A 19,238-nucleotide genomic window follows, 5' to 3' on the forward strand; every position below is an offset into this window, starting at 1 on the left:
TAAAAAAAAAAAAAGATGTTGAAACATTTGATTGGTATTGATGCAGAGGTTTATATTCTATATGAGGACAAAGTACTTTTAAATTCCAGAGAAAACAAAAGACTTGAGGCACCATTTTTCCTTTTATGAATGACATCCCTCTGTTACGAACAGAATCACTGTCATTTCTAGTATTAAAAGTTTTGATTCTCTAGTTCAAAAAAAACAACAAAAAAAACAGTATTTCCTTTCTGTATCATACTCCATCATTTCAGACAGTTATATTCAGAATTTTTCCCAATCGCTATTTTTGGCATCTTGTATACATAATAAGGCTTTTGATGGACAATTTTTCTCCACCACTGCCTAATGTTGCATTCTACCAGTTCAGTTGGAAATATGTACGATTCGTGCAATAAACTAAAAGACAGTGCTCTTGATGTTGTTGTCGTTTTATGGTCTCATTCTTTGTTGCATTTAACTGTTGTAACATACTGTATGTATTGATTCATTTGTTGAGCTCCCGTTCTTTATCTGTTGACATGTTTGTCACCACTTTTCAAATATAATGTTTGATCAATGTCTTTAGATTGATGCAAGAGATAGATATTCTGTACCAATATTTGTTCTTTTTTTTAAAAAAAAAGGCACTTTACAAGTTTGGGGATGAAAATTTTAAAAATGAATTCATAAATAAAAATGAATTCATAAAAGCCAGGCAGTGGAGTAAAAAAAATGTTCTGACTTTTAATGTCAATTTTAGGTGAAGCCACAAGAGCATCAAAACCCACACTTTCCAGAATGCCAGTCACTAGTGTATTTCATTAGAATGGCCCTCTCTTTATGTCTTTCAGACTTCCCGAGTTTTAAATAAAGGCTTTCTGTTAAAAAAAAAGAGTGCCCAAACGGAAATGACCGATGACAACAGGGTTACTTTTTCAGACTTTGGAAAGCCCCTCAAGAGCCGCAGCAAACATACAACTGAACAGTACTCCATCAACCTAGATGTGATGCGTAGAAGTAGTAGAGCGGCCATTTAAATGTGGATCTTAATGCCAAAAGATGACAAGTTGTGTCATCACCCAGCATCAGTTTCAATAACCATCAGTGAATCCTGAAAAATTGTATGGACTGCCACGGTCATATGTTATATCATGAGTGGATACAGTTGTTTGTTCTGAAGGATTTCAGGGTGATTTACAAGGAAAATTGAGCGTCGTGATTTTTATCAATCAGAAGACATTTTCACATGTCACAGTAGGAAGAGCACGGGTACAAATAACAAAATGAATGGTGGCTGAATTCTGTTGGGCTGCTTCACCGAGCCTGAACACAGTGGGACTCTTGGAGCCCAAATGCCATTATTAAATTCCTCCATAACATCGATGTTGCTCCTACAACAAGTCACACTGTCTGCTGGGAAAAATGCCTGTTGAGTTAATGGATGTTTTGAGCAGAGGTGGTTCTTGTCTAAAATCTGCTGTCCAGCTGATAATTTGGTGCTTTGGAGCCACTTTGAGGAGTCAGTACTCAGACAAGTGTACTGGAGCTGAGCACCTTGATTCATTGTGATTTTAAAATCAGTTTCCATTATACTTTAACTTTCCACATCTGTAGCACCTCAGAGACACGTGCACAACATTGGTGTACAAGAGCTGCCTTTGGTTTAGTCAGTGGATGCCGCTCGTTATATTCCCCTGAACTCTTGTGTTACACCACTCAAGTGTAGTAAAAACCTGATATAAACACAGGACTGAAATGTCTGGGAGCAGTTCCCACCATTCATGATGAATGAGGACAGTTCTTACTTCAGCTGAGAAATGACAAAAAAAACCAGACATGATCTTTATCTCGTGGTTTTATTCAACAGGTCTCCGAGTGATGTAAATGACAGCCTTATATCACACGAAGAAAAAAAACAATGTAGAAACAGTGGTGTCTGATTTGTAAATATGATTATGGTGTGTTTTCTAGTTAGAGAACTGGGACTGATGAGCACAGCTGTAAACCCGTTTTCCAGAGTGGTGTCTAGAACAAAACCAGATCTAAGAAAACATTTTTCAGCACACACACTGAACTGAAGAGATCTCATAACACAGAACAGAACACATCCCCGCGGGCTACTTTAACAATCTGGGCCATTTCTTTCACTCATGTCACTCGATAGAAAAAGGTTTGAAATGACAAGGATATAATTCAAGAGGATAAGAAATGAAAAATGAAACCACAACAGCTTGTACATAATGCAGTAAAATTAGCCCTTCACAGCTCATCCGAACAGACCCAAATCAAATATAATATTGTGATATTATTTTGTGAAACAAATGAAACAAACATCTTTTGGAATGAGTTGCTAATCTATGCAGTCAGCTGGTTTAAATCTCCCAAACACAGGAGGTGATAGTCTTTCACAACCTGGCGCAGTCTGTCAGCTGGAGTCCTGCCCCCACCTCACACATGTAGGAGATGTCTAGACGATCAAACCCCCACGACATAGTGCAGGCACAGATATTAAAAGAGGCACTATCATGGGTTTTCACTTGTGGCCTCACTTAAGCTGATGTGTTCGCAGACACACACACCATCACGTCACACTGATACGAATCCAAAAGGCACAGGAGCCCAGTGTAGGGTGCGTTTACTCCTTGTACTCCAGAAACTGCTGCAGTCTTTTCCGGTGCTCTGCAGACATCTGAACAGCCCTGAGGATTAAAAATGGATACAAATTTACATACTCAGTATAATCATCTTTCTACCATTGGAGAGAAAAAAGGGAATTTTTGATGACAGGCCTTACTTTAAGTGATCACCAAAAGTGGTTGTTATCCTGTAGATGGCAGTTTTGAGTGTGGCCCTGAGAGCGAAACGCAGCGTTTTGTAGGTGGGGTCTCCCATGCTGCTGGTCGACCTGACGGGCTTGCTGGAAGCATGAGGCAGCTTGAAGTGGCGGTCTACAGCCTGGAGACGAGGAGGACACGGCTGCTGTCAGTGCGCACACAGTTCAAAGTAACAACAGCCACGTGTTTTCCCTTCATCTGGCCTGCAGTGTAATGAGGCTCTGTCGTGAGTCCATGCCGTGTCTGCAACTGTGTCAGCATGTCACTACATAGTTAATGTAATCGTGTAGGTGGTGACTGAACTCTCAGGCTCTTCTTCTTTTCCTCGCAAAAAGGCCTACAAATAATGGCAATTAAGATGGAACAATGACTGAATGCTGCACAGACACTGAACTGCCTGTTGTGTGACTGATTAATTGATCAAACTGATAAATCTCAGCGGTGGATGACTCAAAGCTTTGCCAAATAAAACCGCAAGTGTCTAGACTACATGCCTCAGAACCATGTAAGAAGTCATCATGCTGGTAATGTGAACATGTGTGATTTGGATGAGCAGACACAGAACTGCACACTTTGTGTTTGCTTTCCAGCGCCAAAGTTCAGCTTTTAATTTACAACAGGCTGGTTTGCTATGCCAGTTTACATTTCATCAGTTACTGTGTATGTACATGTCCACCATTTACCACCAGTATTACCACAGTAAACTAACTTACCTCTTGCAAGACCAGCATGCAGCTAAGAATGCTGGGTAATGTAGTCTGCACAACCCCAAACTGGTCTTCTGAGAAGGAGGCTTGGACAAGATAAGACAGTCCTGCAGGAGGATATTAGAGGAAATAATGAACGTGTTGCATCCATATCAAATGGAAATGATCAAGGCCACCATCTCCTCCTACCTTCTAAAGCCCAGATGTGAGCCTGGCTGTCAGCAAAGAGAGCCTGACTCGAGGCCTCTGGAAGCTGCAAGACACAGTGTTAGCTAGAGGGAGTTCTCTCTTCAACTGACAATTGCACGTTCAGACCAATGAATAAGGAAGTTGTTAGCTCGACAAGTTTTAGTGAGACTACACTACAACATGCATGCGTGATTAAAGGAAGGTACATAACCATCAGAAAGCAAAGCAGACTTACCACACTAGTTTCTACATAAAGGAGAAGGTGCAACGTAAGTACGATGTTTGACTCTGATCAGCTCATCAGTACCTCACACTTTTGATATGATCACAAAAACAAGATTTCTAAACATCGATTAACACCCGTTTTATGCTCCTCAACTAACATTCAAAAAAAGGTGTCACACAACTCCTTAATTCAAGCTTTTAAGGTAATTAGTAAGGCTCCTTGTGACGGCTAGATGAGTGGAAAAGAGCTACATTAGTAATGCCCGAACAACTAGGCCAGACCAGGAGTTAAATTAGTGATGCCTGCAGGGTGAGGTTGTTAGATTTGTTAAAACCAAAGGAAAATCTACTGAGCGGAACGAGAGCATGCAGGAAGCCCCCCAGTGTTCAGAAGCCTAAGGGAGATATCATGCACATGCCACACATCCTTACCTTGTTAAACAAATACATTATCAGCACCCGCTTTGCCAAGAAATTTTTAACCTGAATGGGACAATTAAGTGTAGAGTTGTTTTGGTATGGAAACAAGGCAAGATAATGAGCACAGATAGAAGCTTTTCACATTTAACCCTGAACTGTAATACCCCCTCATCTGAAGTGGATACACACTGATCCTTATTTCAGTCACAGTCCTGTCTCATCTCTGAAGCACCGTGCGTTTCTCCCACTGGGACAGAGCTGTCTGGTGCGATTCAGATGTGACCAAGGAAATAGGGAAAAAAAACAATACACTGGGCAAATGGAAGTCTGTCCATTATCACACCTGACTGTCAGTTTTGGAAAGTCCGGTGAGGCAGACCACCACATACTATTGCAGAGTTAATAAAAGCTAAGTGTGAAAAGCCTTATTTCAGAAGCAAACTGCTGGACAAACTCACAATTACATTATAATTCTGCTCAGTAACAAGGCTGAAGTACCTGTTCTTTTCTGTTCTGGAGGAACTGAGCCAGGAGACTGGGTTTGGAGGCTTCCTGCTGGGGACTGGAAACTGAGGCGGGGGATGGTGGGGGACTGCCATTGACCTGTGAATCTGCACCGAGACAGACGACAACTTCACAAATGGGAACAAGAAAGCTGGATTCTCAGATATCTATCAATCATCTCTCTACTAATAAACTTGATCCCCTGATCATCACATGGCCTACTGCCATGCAAGAAGTTCAAAACCTGTGGCAATCGCTGAAATCAGCTGATTAGTTCAATCATTTTATGTGAAACAAATATACAGAAACATGAAGATTACAAATTAACATAGTAACAGATTAACAGTAATATATATCAGATCAAACCAGGTGAACACTGTCACTTACTGGTATTAACATGTTAACTATTACCTTGTATACCCACATACAGTATTTAATCATATTTAGTGATTACAGCAGGGACATGTTAAGTGATGAGGCCCCACAACTGTACCTGCAGAATTCAGATTCAATTCTGTGTCTGGTTAAAACTGGATTCTGCAGTGTCTGTTCAATCTAAGAGACCCATCATCTTCCATGAACCTCCTCTCACCTGTGGAGGTGGACCAGAGCTTTGGTGCTCTCCTCATGATGTGTGGGCTCTGCACCGTGCCGTACCACGGAGAGCACTGTTCTACAGGAGCGGTGAGGCGCCGCAGGGCCGGAGAAGCGAAGGGGCTGTCCAGGTCAGGAGTGAACGGTGCCGTCAGAGGGCTGTGAGGGCCTCCGACGACAGAGCGGGCAAAGACTGAGGCTGGAGTTTTCATCAGCATAGTGGGCCTCGGGGACATCAGATCCTCTGTGCCTGAGGTTACTTGAGAGAAAAATAATAAAGGACAGAGGGCAGAGGTCATAATCAATCAAATTTTTTTTTAACATTTTCAGATTTAAAAAAAAAAAAAAAAAAAAAAAAAAAATCTTATGATAGTTGTCCGACTATGACAACTTTCTAAGGCATTAGTCTTCTTGTTACTATTCACAACAAAAGCTGTTATAATATGTGTTCTACATAAAATACACAACTACATAAAATATGTAATCATGTAATATATCAGGGCTTTTATGACTTTTCCCAACAGAATTTATCAAATAAAAGTTTCTACAAATGACTAGGTCTTATCTTACTATTATCAACAACATACCTGATGTCTCTGAAGAAGTCTTCCTTTCACTCCCAGTAGACAGTGATTTGCCCCTGCCATTGGTTGCCACAGTGTCATGATAGGCTACAAGTCTCTGGGTCAGATCAGCCAGCAGAGACAGACACTCCTTACTGATGGCGTTCCAGTTGTGAGGATGGCCACCTGAGAAAGAGGGGATGCTTTTGTTGTAAGCTAATTAAAAATACAATCTGAACATCTGAAGTGTGTCAAGATTTATTTTACTCAGGACCCATTTTCTGCATGGATTGCATAACAGACCTGGCTGACTCAAACTGAAGACCTCGCAGCGCCGTGATGGGGAACGTTGAGACAGCAGAGCCAAGTCCTGCAGAGCTAGGAACTAAAATTTGAGGAAGGATGAGTCAAAACACCAACATTTTGAAACCAGTGTGCACTGTGAAAGAATTACAATACATTTGAGAGGCTCTACGTGTGTTTTACCTACCTTTAATATCATTGGCTGCTTGTCTGTAAGAACTTTGGGAAGACACTGATGGGCGTCTTCAGTAAAAGATGACTGCACAGGAAAACTGTACACCTGAAAGTGAGAAACATGTTTGATACCGTTACCTGAAGTTCTTTAGATTAGTCATTTTAACTAATCACTTAAATAAGTGTGAGATGTTTACCAATAATATTCACATAACCCTGTTAAGACTTGTGTTTTTTTTCAAATACTTATACATTCAAAGCAATGACAAGACTGCCCCCTAGTGTCTCTAAATAATTAAAAGCAACCGGAGTTGTCTTGGCCTTGCTACACAACACCTTACTTTTAAGTCATTGCCATTCATGAATTGTCCAACAAAATGGAAACTGCAGATTGTGCTACACATTCACGTACGTACACATGTAAGTAGTAACATCTAACAATCAGATCAGCTCAAGTAAAAAAAAAAATTGTTAATCAGATCAGTTAATGTTACACAACAGGAAACAGAAAGAAAATTAATACATTTTGTCTTCAGAAAAAGAAAAAGAAAATAAAAACATACCTCAGTGACAAAGATCCTAAAGAGCAGCAGTGTGATGTACCATGTAAAGAGGAGGAAGGTGGCACTGATCCACAGCTGGTAGACCAGGGAGAGGTCCAGCAGTCCAGCTATGCTGTCAAGAGTGTGGACAGTGCTAGAGGTGGAGATTGCACACAAACATCAATGCAAAGCTTTACATTGGTCCAGAGTATAGCCATGGCCAAAAACATCTACAGTAAAAAAATCAAGAAACTATACTGACCTGTTCAAATGAAGATTCATTGTTTTACAGAACCATGCTCTTGGAATATATCCTGTTAATATTCAATTAAAATATTTATGTATTGATCACTTCTAATAACTTGTGGAGAAAAGGACAAAAGCACAATGAAAAAAAAACAGTGCTCAAGAACAATAGCTGAACAATAAATAAAAGTGACTTTTAAAAGTTTAAACTCCACGAGCAAAGATGCATCTTTGTTAATAGAGGCCACTTACCCAAAAAGAAGTACACAACAATGAAGTTCCTAATAGAGTAAAGTGCTTGAGTGGCACTGCACTTCACCACCAAAGGCAGGGATCCCTTGAAGCGAAGGTATTTGTATTGCTGGAGGGGGAAAAAAAAATAGGTGAGCATGAATAAAAATAATTACATGGAGCTCAAAGTAGAAATGGTCACATTACTGTTTTCTAAAGTTGAATGGTTTGGGCTCAATTACTTTATTCAAGGTGGTGCTGGAAAAGAAAATTCTCAGTCAGATAAATGAGTAACCTCATAGCACCCACCTGAACAGTGTGGAAGGAGACATAGTTCATGTTGTAGATCACACCCAGTAGACTGTGAGAAAATCCAACAAAGGCTCCGGCCAGCACAAGGATGAGGTGATACTCATTCAGACACATCTGAGGGGAACTGTCCGCGTTTAAACAAAATGAGGCAGTTAGACTGTAGCTAAAACATGTAAATCTTAATGTTATAGTTTTATGTCGTAGACACCTACCCGTCACTCTGCACGCATGGGTAACTTAACATCTCATATCTGCCCCCGATGTTGACGGCACAACACCAACCCACAATTAATCCCATGATGCAGTGGACCAGGGAGTTGACAAACTGACGAGGGTGGAGCAGCTGACCCAACAGGGCGATTTTCGAGCATGCAATAGTTGGGATGACTAAAGAGAAACAATAAAGTTCCAACAAAAATTTTACATGTGGGCAATGTATCAGAAGTATGTATGGGTTTATATGAGACTGTACTGACAAGGAATGCAATGTATGTATCATTCTTATCATTACTTACACAAACACTGATAATAATAATAATAATAATAATAATAATAATAATAATAATCATGTTGGATCAAATTATGTATGTACACTTTATTATATACTGATACATTTCCTATTCCTGTCAGCTATTCTGTTTGTCTGCTGTATGTTAAAGCTGAACTGATGAGCATTCATGTATGTCATTTTGCTTTGCTAAAAAAAATAAATAAATAAATAATATATATATGTATGACACGTCCCAATAAGCTGTCAATAACAAGACAACAAGACACCTTTCAAAACAAGGTCAGCTGTAAATAACAACTATAATATCCTCAAGGAAATATCTACTCCAGAGCCTAATCAACAGCCTCCCACTCACCTGTATAATAGTCCAGGTTCAGGAACCCCACCATGAGGATTACTCCACCTAGCAGGATGAAGGAGAAGATGGCACTTGCACTCGTCACCAGGGACAAGCATTCTGTGGGTGAAGAGAAGTGTGAGCTTCACATATAAGTAAGGAATAAATAATGAAATAAGGATAATGGTGACCGACCTGATATCGTGTTGATGGGGTGGAGAAGACTGAACCTGCTGAGGATTACAAAAACTGCTGTGGTGGGTGGCAACAACAGGACAGCCCAAGCAATACTGGCCACAGCTCTCCAGCAAATCACCTAAACATGGAGGTCAGTCATTATAATGTGTTCAACAGATACACAAGCATCTCATACTGCACAGATACAGTAAAGCTTTTTCAGGCGAATTTGCAATTTATGCATATAAACAACTGACTTGACTTGATTTATTCACTGAATGCTATACAACAAAATGTATCTTTTATTTATTTAATTTCAGTTTAGCGGGAATTTAGTTTAAGAGGCATGAATTAATGTTCCAGCATTAATATACAGCAGACAAACAATAGCTTACAGGAATAGGAAACGTATCCATAATATAAAATACAGTTCACACAACATAATTTGACACAAGATTATTGTGTTAACTTTGGTAAGTGAATATGATTTATCCCGTAAAATGATGAAATTAATTTAATTTAGCTCTGCGGAGTTTGGTTAACTTTTTAAAGGAGGTTAAAAGCAAAACGGTATCTGAACTAAAAAGAAGGCTGTGTAACGGCATGTCAGAATACTAGTTTTTTAACTGTCTCTTGTTTACAAAGTTTTATGTAAAAACACACATGTTGCTGTTTTGTTTTCGATCATGCTAGCCGTATTTTTAAAAACTGAAAGAGCGCCTGTTAGCTTCGCTCACAGAAGCTAGCATAAACACACAGGCTACTTGGAGTTAGCAAGCTAGCACAGGCGACACATTTTGGTGTTATGATTGAAGAACTGATTTCAAAAGACAAACGACTCACCTTGCGGATAAACCAACAAGTTTGCTCTGTAGAAAACATGTTGTGTGGATAAATAGAGAGCCACACAGTGATTACAATCTCTCCGGCTGTCCTGCTGTCAAACTACTTTCTACTCAGTTTCCCATATCGCGCCACATGCACTCAAAAGACCTTTGAAGGACCCAGGTTAATAGTTGTCCATCTTCCTGCCTGTTGGCAGCATTTCACATAATCCACATGGATTTACTTTAAATCTGCTTGTCGAATACAAATTATTTTTATACAGTAAATTGGCTTGCAATCTTAATTTAATTGCATAAGGTAACAAACAATAGTTTAAAATGTTTTGGTTAAAAGTTGATTTAAACATAACTAAAAAATTAAATTACATCTCAAATGATACAGATGCTGGTATGACAACATTGTCACAAGATTAATTTATACAAGGCACAAGGTCAAGCCATATTCATGGTTTAAATTATATTTCCTTTTACTCATTTGTTTGTCATGTACAGATATATGAAACACTAGTCCAATAATTACTCACTACATCTCTGTTTTATGTAATTAAAGCATGTTGGTGGCTGTCTGCGTCTGAGTCTTATCAGTTCTGAATTCCTTTAGTTTCATCATGCATGAAAGCTTTTTTGTCATGATGATAGCCATTTCCATAAGTTGGAAAACTATGTTTATCTAAAACAGTCTTTTTCTCATTGTCCCGAGAGTAAGGCTTGGTCTCAAAAGCATTGACTGGGAGCTTTTGGGATGAACCGATGGACATCTCAGTTTGAATTGCTTTATGGACAAATGGTTTCTGTCCAGGTTTCTGGGTAATTGCAGGGAGGGCGAGCTGCTCCCTCTGGGCCTTCTTGTCCTCCCACAGCTTCAGCAGACGGCGCTGATTATTTGTCATGTCCTTGAGGTTTTGCTGCAATGACTGAACTTGGTCTTCTAAAAGAGTTTTGGAGGTGACAGTATTGGCCAACTCTGATGTCAAATCATCAATGGTCAGACTCAGTTTCCCAGCCTTCTCCACCAAGGAACTACACTCATGCTCCTTCTCATGCAAATCATTGATTATGTCCTTTGTGGTCTTTCCATTGAATTTAGGGCTGCACTCGAGTCCGATCTCCGTACGAAGAGCCTTCACTTGTCTCCTCAGCTCCTTGTTATCCATGGTCAAGGTTTTCAGTTTCTGTTTCAGAGCCTCAGTTGAACGCATCCTTGACTCATACTGTCGGAGTTTCTCCCGGAGAACACTTTCTCTGTGCATGGCATCATCTCTTTCCTTTCTGCATTTCTCCAAAAGTTTTAAAGTCTCAAATTTGGACACTTTTTCACCTCTCCCATTTGAGGTGGCCATCCTATGGAAAGGTTTTCAAATTACACAATACAAAAATAAAAAATAAAAAATATATTTAAAAAGGCATTTTCTTAAAAAAAAAAAAAAAAAACAGATATTATTTAGAAGCAATTCAAAAAGTCCTTGAGAATTGGACTAATAACTCCACAAGCACGAGCTGCTGCCTGCATGCCTGAGACTGAGGCAGGTGACATTCCTCTAAAAGGGTTATCCGTTTGACAGGCAGCTCCTGTGTAACTCAAAGCTGGGGCTAGAATGACCATTAATTAGGGCGCCACAATCCCTTTGACACCGTTTCAAGTGACACAATTTTTTTGCTGTTTTGTTAATTAATCTAAAAACTGTGCCCTTATAAATCAATGGAAATAACAAGTCTAAACCAAGGTCCCCTGTGTGTAAGGTACTGATCATACGCCGTGTGCCTGTAGAAACAGGCTTTACATACAAAGGTAACAATTTCCACTGTGGGGGATCTGTGCATCCAAAGAGCGACACACTAGATTCTATCAGTTTGCTCAACCACATGACAGTTAGGATAGATAGTTGGAAAAACAGAAGCAGTAGCCAAATGTCCACTTTTAAATTTGGACGCTCTCTCTGAAATGCTGAAGTTATACCTATTGGTTACAACCTCTCCCTTAAATATTTAAAATGTCCAACTGTTGAAATGTACTGGCAGCCTTTAATGCTGTCAGGAGCTGGCGGAAGAGAGTCACGTTGCCTGCATGTGGGGGAGCTGGGGTGAATTAAGGTTGTACTACCTAAAACAATCCTCAAAGTATTCACAAAACCTGCCTTCCAGCACCACTAAAACTAGCTAATTAACATCCTGTATCTTATTCCTGTTTCCAGTTCTTATGCTAAGCTAAACTAACCAACTGCAGCTTCATATTTATACTAATAACATGAGAGTGGTATCAGTCCTCTGATTTAATTCATGACAAGGCAGTGAACAAGTGCATCTCCTAAAATGTTGAATTATTTCAAGCGTATGGGTAAAGCCAGTAAGCAGATAATCTGTTAATATAGTTTAATTTATGCTGGAAAAATGACTCTAGGTGGACTGTAAAATTGAGCAGTCATAACATTGATTAATGTAAGTGGTCCCATATAGACTGTAATGGGAAATTTTGGTATAACTCATGTGTGCCTATTCAAAACTGTGTAACCAATGACTGTGTGGATAGTTCTAATGAAGTTTTTGAACCTAACCATTGTACATCCTTTATGGTTGTGTGAAAGATCTCTGTGTGAACTAATGAAGAACACATGTAGACAATATATGTGGATGTTGTGATAAGAGTGTTGTTCATACATTGCGTTGGGGGAGAGGCAAGCAGGTGAAGACTCAGCACAGAGACAATCCCGTGAGAGAGAGTATCGTATTCTGTCTTTTTCCCATGAGAGAGAGTATCGTATTTTGTCTTTGTGGAATGTGTTTTTGGGACTATAAGACTGTGGCCCTGGGTAACATCTTCAGGCCACTCACTCACTGACTGTACTACTGTTCGGTTGTGTTTGTGTGACTCCATTCATGAATGTTTATTAAACTCAAGAAAGACAGCTGACGCGTGAAGATGTTCTTTTCAATTATTGAACAAGGTAAATCATTTTTGCCACCACAAGACCATGTTTTATTTGTCTTTAACAGACAATAAATTTCATCAAATGCAATTTGTTACAATAGAAAAAACAAATTAATTACAAAAATAGTTACATACATTGTAAATCACTTTGACAGTTAGGATGGGTCTTTGGCATTAGTTGAGGGTACTTATGATTATATCAGTTAGAGAAAAATACAATAACTCTGTGTACATAATAATTCCAAACCCTTGAAAATCTTACCAAGACGTATAATTGTAGTGCTGTTCATGTAGAAAATTCTGTACATACATATACAAGCCAGTTCTCATTATAGGTATATAAAAAATGCATATTCAAAATGCCACCAACATTACTGCACACACTGGTTATATGTATATTTCAATTTAAGAACTATAAAGCATAAAACTATCATACCAAACTGTGTAACACCGTACCCCCTTTATCTCTAAGGAAATTTAGAACCCACTCCATAAGAAATAACATACTTTATAGTCTTGTGTATTTCCGGACGTCATGCAGCTGAACCAAGTATACACCCCGGGTTTTAAGGTCTTAAGCCAGAATGTCCAAGTGCAGGTGAAATCCAGACGACCCATGACTTCATCACAGCAACCCGATTCTCTCTAATAAGGCAACAGGAGAACCTGCAATTTAAAAAAGAATAACACTTGCTTTGGGAAGGAGAAATCGTGTACAGGAAGTCCGGTGTCAGATGTTCTCCTCTAGCAGGTCAAAATAACACAGACTCGAGCCACAGCCACTAAAATAGGCCAGCAATGTAGAGCTGCTATTGCAGTAGGAGGTCATTATTCTTGGAACAATTTAGTGCAAAAATAGAAACCACCTAGAGAAACAAGGTGGAGAAATATGACTTACATGTATCAGGTTATTAGTGTATTTGAACAATGGGCTCATGGCTTTAAAAGCTTCTGTGTCACTATTGTTTACCTTCAGCCAGTGGAAAGCTTTGATGTCGAAGACGGCACCTTCATCGCCTCTGTCACCGCAGTAGCGTTAATATGATCTGGTTCTGGGTTGCTAAAGAAATATGCCTGAGAAAACAAGCAAATAAGGAAAACTGTGTAAAAGAACCTGGTAAAGAGGCAATTACTTGATTGAGAGAAGCTACTAATCAATCAAGAACTAAAGCTGGAGTGTCTGAGAGTAAGTGTGTGGCAAATGTTCAGTGTTACAAGAGAGAATGCAGCATTCCTGCAATCCATTCATCTTGGTCAGCCTTCAGACATGGCTTACTTTGTTGACTAATTACATGAATGTGACCAGACATATGATACCCCTGCAGTGCAGACCTGACAGTATTCACATTAAGAAGTGCACTAACAGCCCGTTGTCACACCAGTTAGCAAATGCGGTCACAGTTTCCGATGAAGAGAACCTCCCTGGAGGGAGTTAATCTGACACTATAAGGTATAGACATTTCCCAGAAACACACAGGGAAAGACACGCAAAAATGTCAGTGTAGTTTAGTCCGTGACTGACATAGACAAGTCAGGTCAAGGCTTGCCACTAAGATCACTGAAGACAAATGAGAGTGAATCAATCTTCGTTATCTACATCAAGATGGGCAGGCAGCTTGTATCAATTGAATTAGTGCAGATGTATTTTGCCAAAGCAGGACAATGAACGTTGTATCTTATTTCCTCAAACAAATTTATTTTCCACATCTAATTTTCCAATTTGTAATTAATCCTACCAGAAAAGCCAAGTAAAAGAAGCATCATAGCACAATTACCTTACAACCAACAGCAAGCAGGATGTTGAACAACACAATGGCTGACATGACTGCTATGATCACTTTGGGGTGGTCGTCCCGGACTGCAGGCCAGAAAGTCATCATCAGCACTGAGCCAGAGAGGCAAAAAGCCACCACGATGGACGACCACCTCAGCCATTCATATGGGAAAATCCAAAAGACCTTATTTAGGAAACAACAGTGCATTATAAAATACACATATGTGGCTAATTTAATGAGATAAATAGAGATAAATAGAATTTTTTAGGTCTTACCACTGCAGGTATGTAAATTGAAAGTGAATAGCCGTATACACAGACAATCTCCATAAAGGAATATGACACCAAGTTCATGATCTTGTTGTTTCTCCACAGGAGAAAACCCCAGAGGGCAAGAGGCACCAACCAAGCATAGCTGAAGATCGCTGTTGCAGCTATGGTCACTGGAAAACATAGTAAAAGAGTTTTTAAAGTAATTTACAGTACAGTTTCCTCTTACAATCAAGCTGAGCAAGTGAGCCGTGAAAAAAAATAAATAAATAACAGTGCTTACCTTTTTGAAACTCTGGGGTGTACTTGTAGTTTGGCTTGCCTAAGTGTGCCACAAAGTTGGATATGTTGCCACTGATTGCAATGGCAAACACAAGAGTGGTGCAAATCCAGAAAGGTCCTGAAAGCACAAATATCACTGATTAGAACTTCAGTTTGAGTGTCCACTTGGACAATGGTCTAATTAGGACATGAGAAGTGCTAACCGTAAAGATCAGGATTTCTACGAAGGTAGACCTGAATAAAGTTCTTTCCAGGCCATGGCAGCATTGATCCAATGATTCTTTCCTTCACCTGAAAGAAATGTTATTAGCTATTTAAATGACCTTTGTTCTTATGTACTCTTGTCATAGTGGTAAAAAGTTTAAAATTAGTTGTAACTATCTTACGTGATGGGTCTCAATGTCAAAAAATTGTTGGTAGTACTCAAATGTCCAGAAAGGGACACTTTTCTTTTGCCCGGAGAGAAGCTTCAATTGGAAAAATAAAAAAATATATAGAAAAAGAAAATTAATCAAATGAATATTTCATGCAACATTTAAAGGTTCATAGTTTAAAAATGAACACTTTCTCTGTCAGTGTTTGTCTTGCACTGACCTCAGACTTGTCGTCATAGGCAAGTGGGTCCTCATCATCACCACCTGGAGGTAAACCAGCAGCTTTTCTCTGCTTCTCAGGTTTGATGCCTTCATCTTCAATGCTGATGGTGATTGCATCTCTGTTGGCTTCTAACAGACTGCCAGCTTCGTCAAATTCTAAAATTCATGGCATGGATAAATAGAAAATGTTAATCACAACTTTTGGCGGTTTTTGATTGAAACTTGGAGAGTGGCTGGAGATGTGTGCTACAGGTGATAGAGAGGCTAGTAGAGAGGGACATAAGTCAACTGTAGCAAAACCAACATTAGCCAACTCCGCTTACTAATTACACAAAAGACTGTGGAGAAAGTCACTCACCTTGAAACTGGAAGGGATCATTCGTCGACGCCATTTACACGTATTCACTCTCAATTAAGAGTTTCCCCTCTCGGCAACTTATCTGCAAGAGAGTGTTGCACGAAGGAAACAACTTAACAAGAACTTAGAAAACTGTGACGGAGAGAAACATAACTTTATTAGGTCTAATTATTCCTTCCCTGTATGTTGGATTACACCGTTGTAAACAATGAGAAATACAGGGAAAAAAAAGACTCACAGTGAGTTAGCTTACCAGTTAGCTAGCAAGCCCTCACTTGACAGTTCATCAACAATCAGCCAATTCCCTTAACGTCCCTTAACGCAACATTAGAAGTGGCAAAAGGTAAGAATCTCGGTTGTATTTGAAATTACAATGCTTAGTTTGGTTATTTTCTTTAAATGCTGTATGCTTACCAAATTATCTTCCAAAATTCATGAATATCATGTCTTGTCTCGAATACAGCCTTACGTTTCCTGGGCCACGACATACATGTCAACAAGACCTCTTCCTGTTACGAAACATTTTCAAAGTAAGGGCTCGAGCTTTTTAAAAAACGTGACATATAATTGACGGTGTCATGTCATGTTAATCATGACATTTATACGTGTTTATTCTCGTGAAAGTCGTGCTACCACTGCCGGCTTTTTGTTATCCGGGAGGCTGAAACAAGCGTGTATTAGAAGACGACTTTTAATTTGAAGCTAGTGAGCAAAGCTTGCAACTCACGTAACTTCCTGTGTGGACTAACGAAGGGAGCTCAAATTATTAGTCAAAATACACGCTAGTAAAGAAATTGAAGTGAAATGTGGAATACATTGAGAATAACTTAGATACTAAGGGATCCTTTAGGGAAAGGTTTTAGGTTAAGTCAAAGACCCTATTCATTCGCTAGCTAGTGGGTTTTTTAGCTCTGCTTCATGTGATTAGCCGGCTAGCTAAGTGTGCTTCAGTTGAGGATTTTGTCCTCAGGGTAAAAATGTGTGACCTTAATATGGACAATGGCAGCATTTATGTCCGAGAAAGAGGCAGCCTTCGTCGTGTCAGCAACATAGTCCTGGCACAGCCAAAGCCAGTGTCTTCATGCAGAAGGACAAATCCGTTTGTGCTGAGAAAAGAGCATTTCACATTCACATACAATGCAGAGGGAAGTCTGAGATACACCGCGAAATCCCTCTTTGACATCACTCTGTTGTTCGTGGCTGACAACATTCACCATGTGGATTCTCTGGTGGGTTTCCCTGAGCAGATAGGAGACAGGCTTTTTGCGGCAGCAGAAGAGAATCGTGTATTTTCAAACACAGATGTTTCTCCAAAAGCCCTGCAGTTGTTCAGTGATGCATATGGGCAGATGGTGCTGGGATCCCTCTGTCTACGACACAGGTAAGCTCCAGTGCCAGCATGTCTCCACTCTCCCCTCTTTCTTTGCCACAGACTGCAGCGTCTCTTGTCCCTCTTTCGTTTCTGCAGGTTTCCACTTTTGCATGAGAGGATGGATGAAATAAAAACATTTCACAGTCTGAAGTCTCTGGATTTGTTTGGCTGCAGACTGGGAGATGATCATGAGATATTCCAGCATCTAACATCTAGCTCACTGGCAAGGTAATAATACTTGATTTCTCTGTCCCAACAAAACATTGTGGAGAATCCAGGAAAAGACACCACTAACACTTGCACCTCTCATCTTCAGCAGCCTAATTCAGCTTTTCATCGGTGGGAACAGTATGACGGACGCTGGCTTACAAAGACTGACTGCACCTATCCGGATGATGAGGAAGGGACTGGACTGTCTTCAGTTCCTGGATGTTTCCTGTTAGTTACTGGAGTATTAACTGCTTCCATATGGTAGTGTTAACACAAATACAACTATCTTAAAATGTAAAGTTTAGTCACAAGTTGATGTCCAGTGTTACTCTCGTTGTTATACAGACAACCCTATCTCAGAGAGGGCCCTCAGATACCTCACTTGCCTCCCCAAACTTGAAAAGCTCGATGTATCTAGGACCAGTTTGAAGGTAAGCTGGTAATGGGTGTGTGTAACACCTGGTTGTAGTTCATTGTGATGCTGATATCTAAATGTAATTTATACTTCCAGCTTGGTGCAGGATTGAAAAAAACCATATGGAACCTGTTGGGACTCATTTGTTCTGAGAAACCACTGGACACCTTTGATCACTCGAGGTGTAAAACAGAAGGTTGGGCAGAGCAGGTAAATATCCTCAGACGCTGACAGAATTATAAATGTTGAAGGTGTTATACTGTTTGACATCTCATAAACAAGTTCTTGACTCGTTTTCAGGTTGTAAACCAGTGGGAAACAAATAGCTCACAAATGCCAAAACAGAAGAAAATTGAAGAATCAAGAACATCAGCGCTACGCTTTTGTACGTTTTCTTTTCTTTTCCTTGAACTTTATAACATGTTGCCTGAGATGGTACTAAAAGTCTTTTTGTTTTGTAGTTGGAAGGCAGAAGTTTGTCAGAGGAGTCCTGAATGCAGCACCCCTGGTCTGTGAAAGTGAAGTTGAGGCCAAGAGAGACAGACTGCATTTCTACAGACCTGCAGCAAAAAATCACATACTTGACGAACAGGTTCCTCACACAACAAATCATCAAGCGAACACTTCCTGGAACAACATCAATAAAAGACAGCGTGAGCCAGAGAGGTGTGACAGTTCAAATCATAGCCCTCCGACAAAACGTTCAGCATCATCAGCTCTTTCTGCAGAGGACATTGAATTGTTGAACAGCTACTGAGGTATGCATCCATGTGGCATTCCACAGAGAGCAGAGCACGAGTGTGACCGTGACAGGTCATGTTGAGGCTCAAGGGAACAAGAATACTTTACAAGACTCCCACTGGTTAACTGTTAACACTTCTCCCTGGATACTGGTGGCGTGTTTGATGTATTTTTTTTAATAAATAAAGTTCAATATTTTGCGTGTGTTCATTTCTTTTTCTCTTTGTGGTTTGGAAACACAACCATGTGTGTCTGTCTGGCAAGGCAAGGCAGAAAACTAAGTCAGGGGTTAATAGTAGGTAAACCCAACCATGAATACATCCTCCACGTACTTTGTGATTGTTGCTTTTCTGACATGTTAACTCAAAATAAATTTACAGATTTGATCACATTTCATAGAAAAAAGACCCAGATCCACACCAAAACAAATGGTAGCTAAGAATTTGGCTGGTAAGCTCTGCCATAAAATGGACTGATGAGCACATTACGCTGAGAGAACATACAGTACAATAAGAGAAAAGTGGAGCTTTAGAAGATTAGACATTCATATTCACTATACATGGGTAAACAAGTCGTTTGGTGTTTCATTACTGCACAT

At 39.8% G+C, this 19,238-nt stretch overlaps 4 protein-coding genes across 7 annotated transcripts; 1 reads left to right on the top strand and 3 right to left on the bottom strand.

Annotated features, from left to right (window-relative positions):
- Window positions 1-1,819: 1,819 nt before the first annotated feature.
- ndc1 (NDC1 transmembrane nucleoporin) lies at window positions 1,820-9,852 on the bottom strand. Of its 2 annotated transcripts, XM_071490880.1 has the most exons (18): window positions 9,695-9,852; window positions 8,870-8,990; window positions 8,693-8,794; window positions 8,039-8,213; window positions 7,824-7,950; window positions 7,536-7,644; window positions 7,300-7,351; window positions 7,059-7,191; window positions 6,509-6,601; window positions 6,322-6,403; window positions 6,043-6,204; window positions 5,454-5,714; window positions 4,856-4,968; window positions 4,370-4,420; window positions 3,713-3,776; window positions 3,530-3,630; window positions 2,777-2,937; window positions 1,820-2,681 (listed from the first exon to the last, which is right to left on the bottom strand). In XM_071490880.1, the coding sequence occupies exons 1-18, from the start codon at window positions 9,731-9,733 to the stop codon at window positions 2,618-2,620; spliced, it is 2,010 nt and encodes a 669-aa protein (XP_071346981.1). In that variant the 5' UTR covers window positions 9,734-9,852; the 3' UTR covers window positions 1,820-2,617. The 2 variants fall into 2 exon arrangements, with proteins under 2 accessions (XP_071346981.1, XP_071346983.1); XM_071490882.1 differs by lacking the exon at window positions 4,370-4,420.
- Window positions 9,853-10,153: 301 nt separating this feature from the next.
- Window positions 10,154-11,095, bottom strand: LOC139628814 (uncharacterized). Its single transcript, XM_071490885.1, has one exon. It carries the CDS (start codon window positions 11,034-11,036, stop codon window positions 10,278-10,280), a length of 759 nt encoding a protein of 252 aa, XP_071346986.1. The 5' UTR covers window positions 11,037-11,095; the 3' UTR covers window positions 10,154-10,277.
- A 1,548-nt stretch (window positions 11,096-12,643) lies between these two features.
- yipf1 (Yip1 domain family, member 1) lies at window positions 12,644-16,411 on the bottom strand. 2 transcript variants are annotated; one of them, XM_071491842.1, is made up of 11 exons: window positions 16,317-16,408; window positions 16,156-16,217; window positions 15,903-15,984; window positions 15,543-15,700; window positions 15,335-15,415; window positions 15,152-15,239; window positions 14,950-15,066; window positions 14,673-14,839; window positions 14,398-14,580; window positions 13,593-13,696; window positions 12,644-13,288 (listed from the first exon to the last, which is right to left on the bottom strand). In XM_071491842.1, exons 3-10 carry the CDS (start codon window positions 15,934-15,936, stop codon window positions 13,595-13,597), a joined length of 930 nt encoding a protein of 309 aa, XP_071347943.1. In that variant the 5' UTR covers window positions 15,937-15,984; window positions 16,156-16,217; window positions 16,317-16,408; the 3' UTR covers window positions 12,644-13,288; window positions 13,593-13,594. The 2 variants fall into 2 exon arrangements, with proteins under 2 accessions (XP_071347943.1, XP_071347944.1); XM_071491843.1 differs by lacking the exon at window positions 16,156-16,217 and having other exon boundaries at window positions 16,317-16,411.
- A 161-nt stretch (window positions 16,412-16,572) lies between these two features.
- Window positions 16,573-18,850, top strand: lrrc42 (leucine rich repeat containing 42). 2 transcript variants are annotated; one of them, XM_071491840.1, is made up of 7 exons: window positions 16,573-17,283; window positions 17,371-17,502; window positions 17,594-17,712; window positions 17,830-17,915; window positions 17,996-18,109; window positions 18,200-18,284; window positions 18,361-18,850. In XM_071491840.1, the coding sequence occupies exons 1-7, from the start codon at window positions 16,880-16,882 to the stop codon at window positions 18,654-18,656; spliced, it is 1,236 nt and encodes a 411-aa protein (XP_071347941.1). In that variant the 5' UTR covers window positions 16,573-16,879; the 3' UTR covers window positions 18,657-18,850. The 2 variants fall into 2 exon arrangements, with proteins under 2 accessions (XP_071347941.1, XP_071347942.1); XM_071491841.1 differs by having other exon boundaries at window positions 16,586-17,283; window positions 17,591-17,712.
- Window positions 18,851-19,238: the final 388 nt, after the last annotated feature.

Source organism: Trachinotus anak, unplaced genomic scaffold (assembly GCF_046630095.1).
Source record: "Trachinotus anak isolate AG129_WGS33_773 ecotype Australia unplaced genomic scaffold, CSIRO_AGI_Tana_v1 ptg000012l, whole genome shotgun sequence".
NCBI lineage: Eukaryota > Metazoa > Chordata > Actinopteri > Carangiformes > Carangidae > Trachinotus > Trachinotus anak.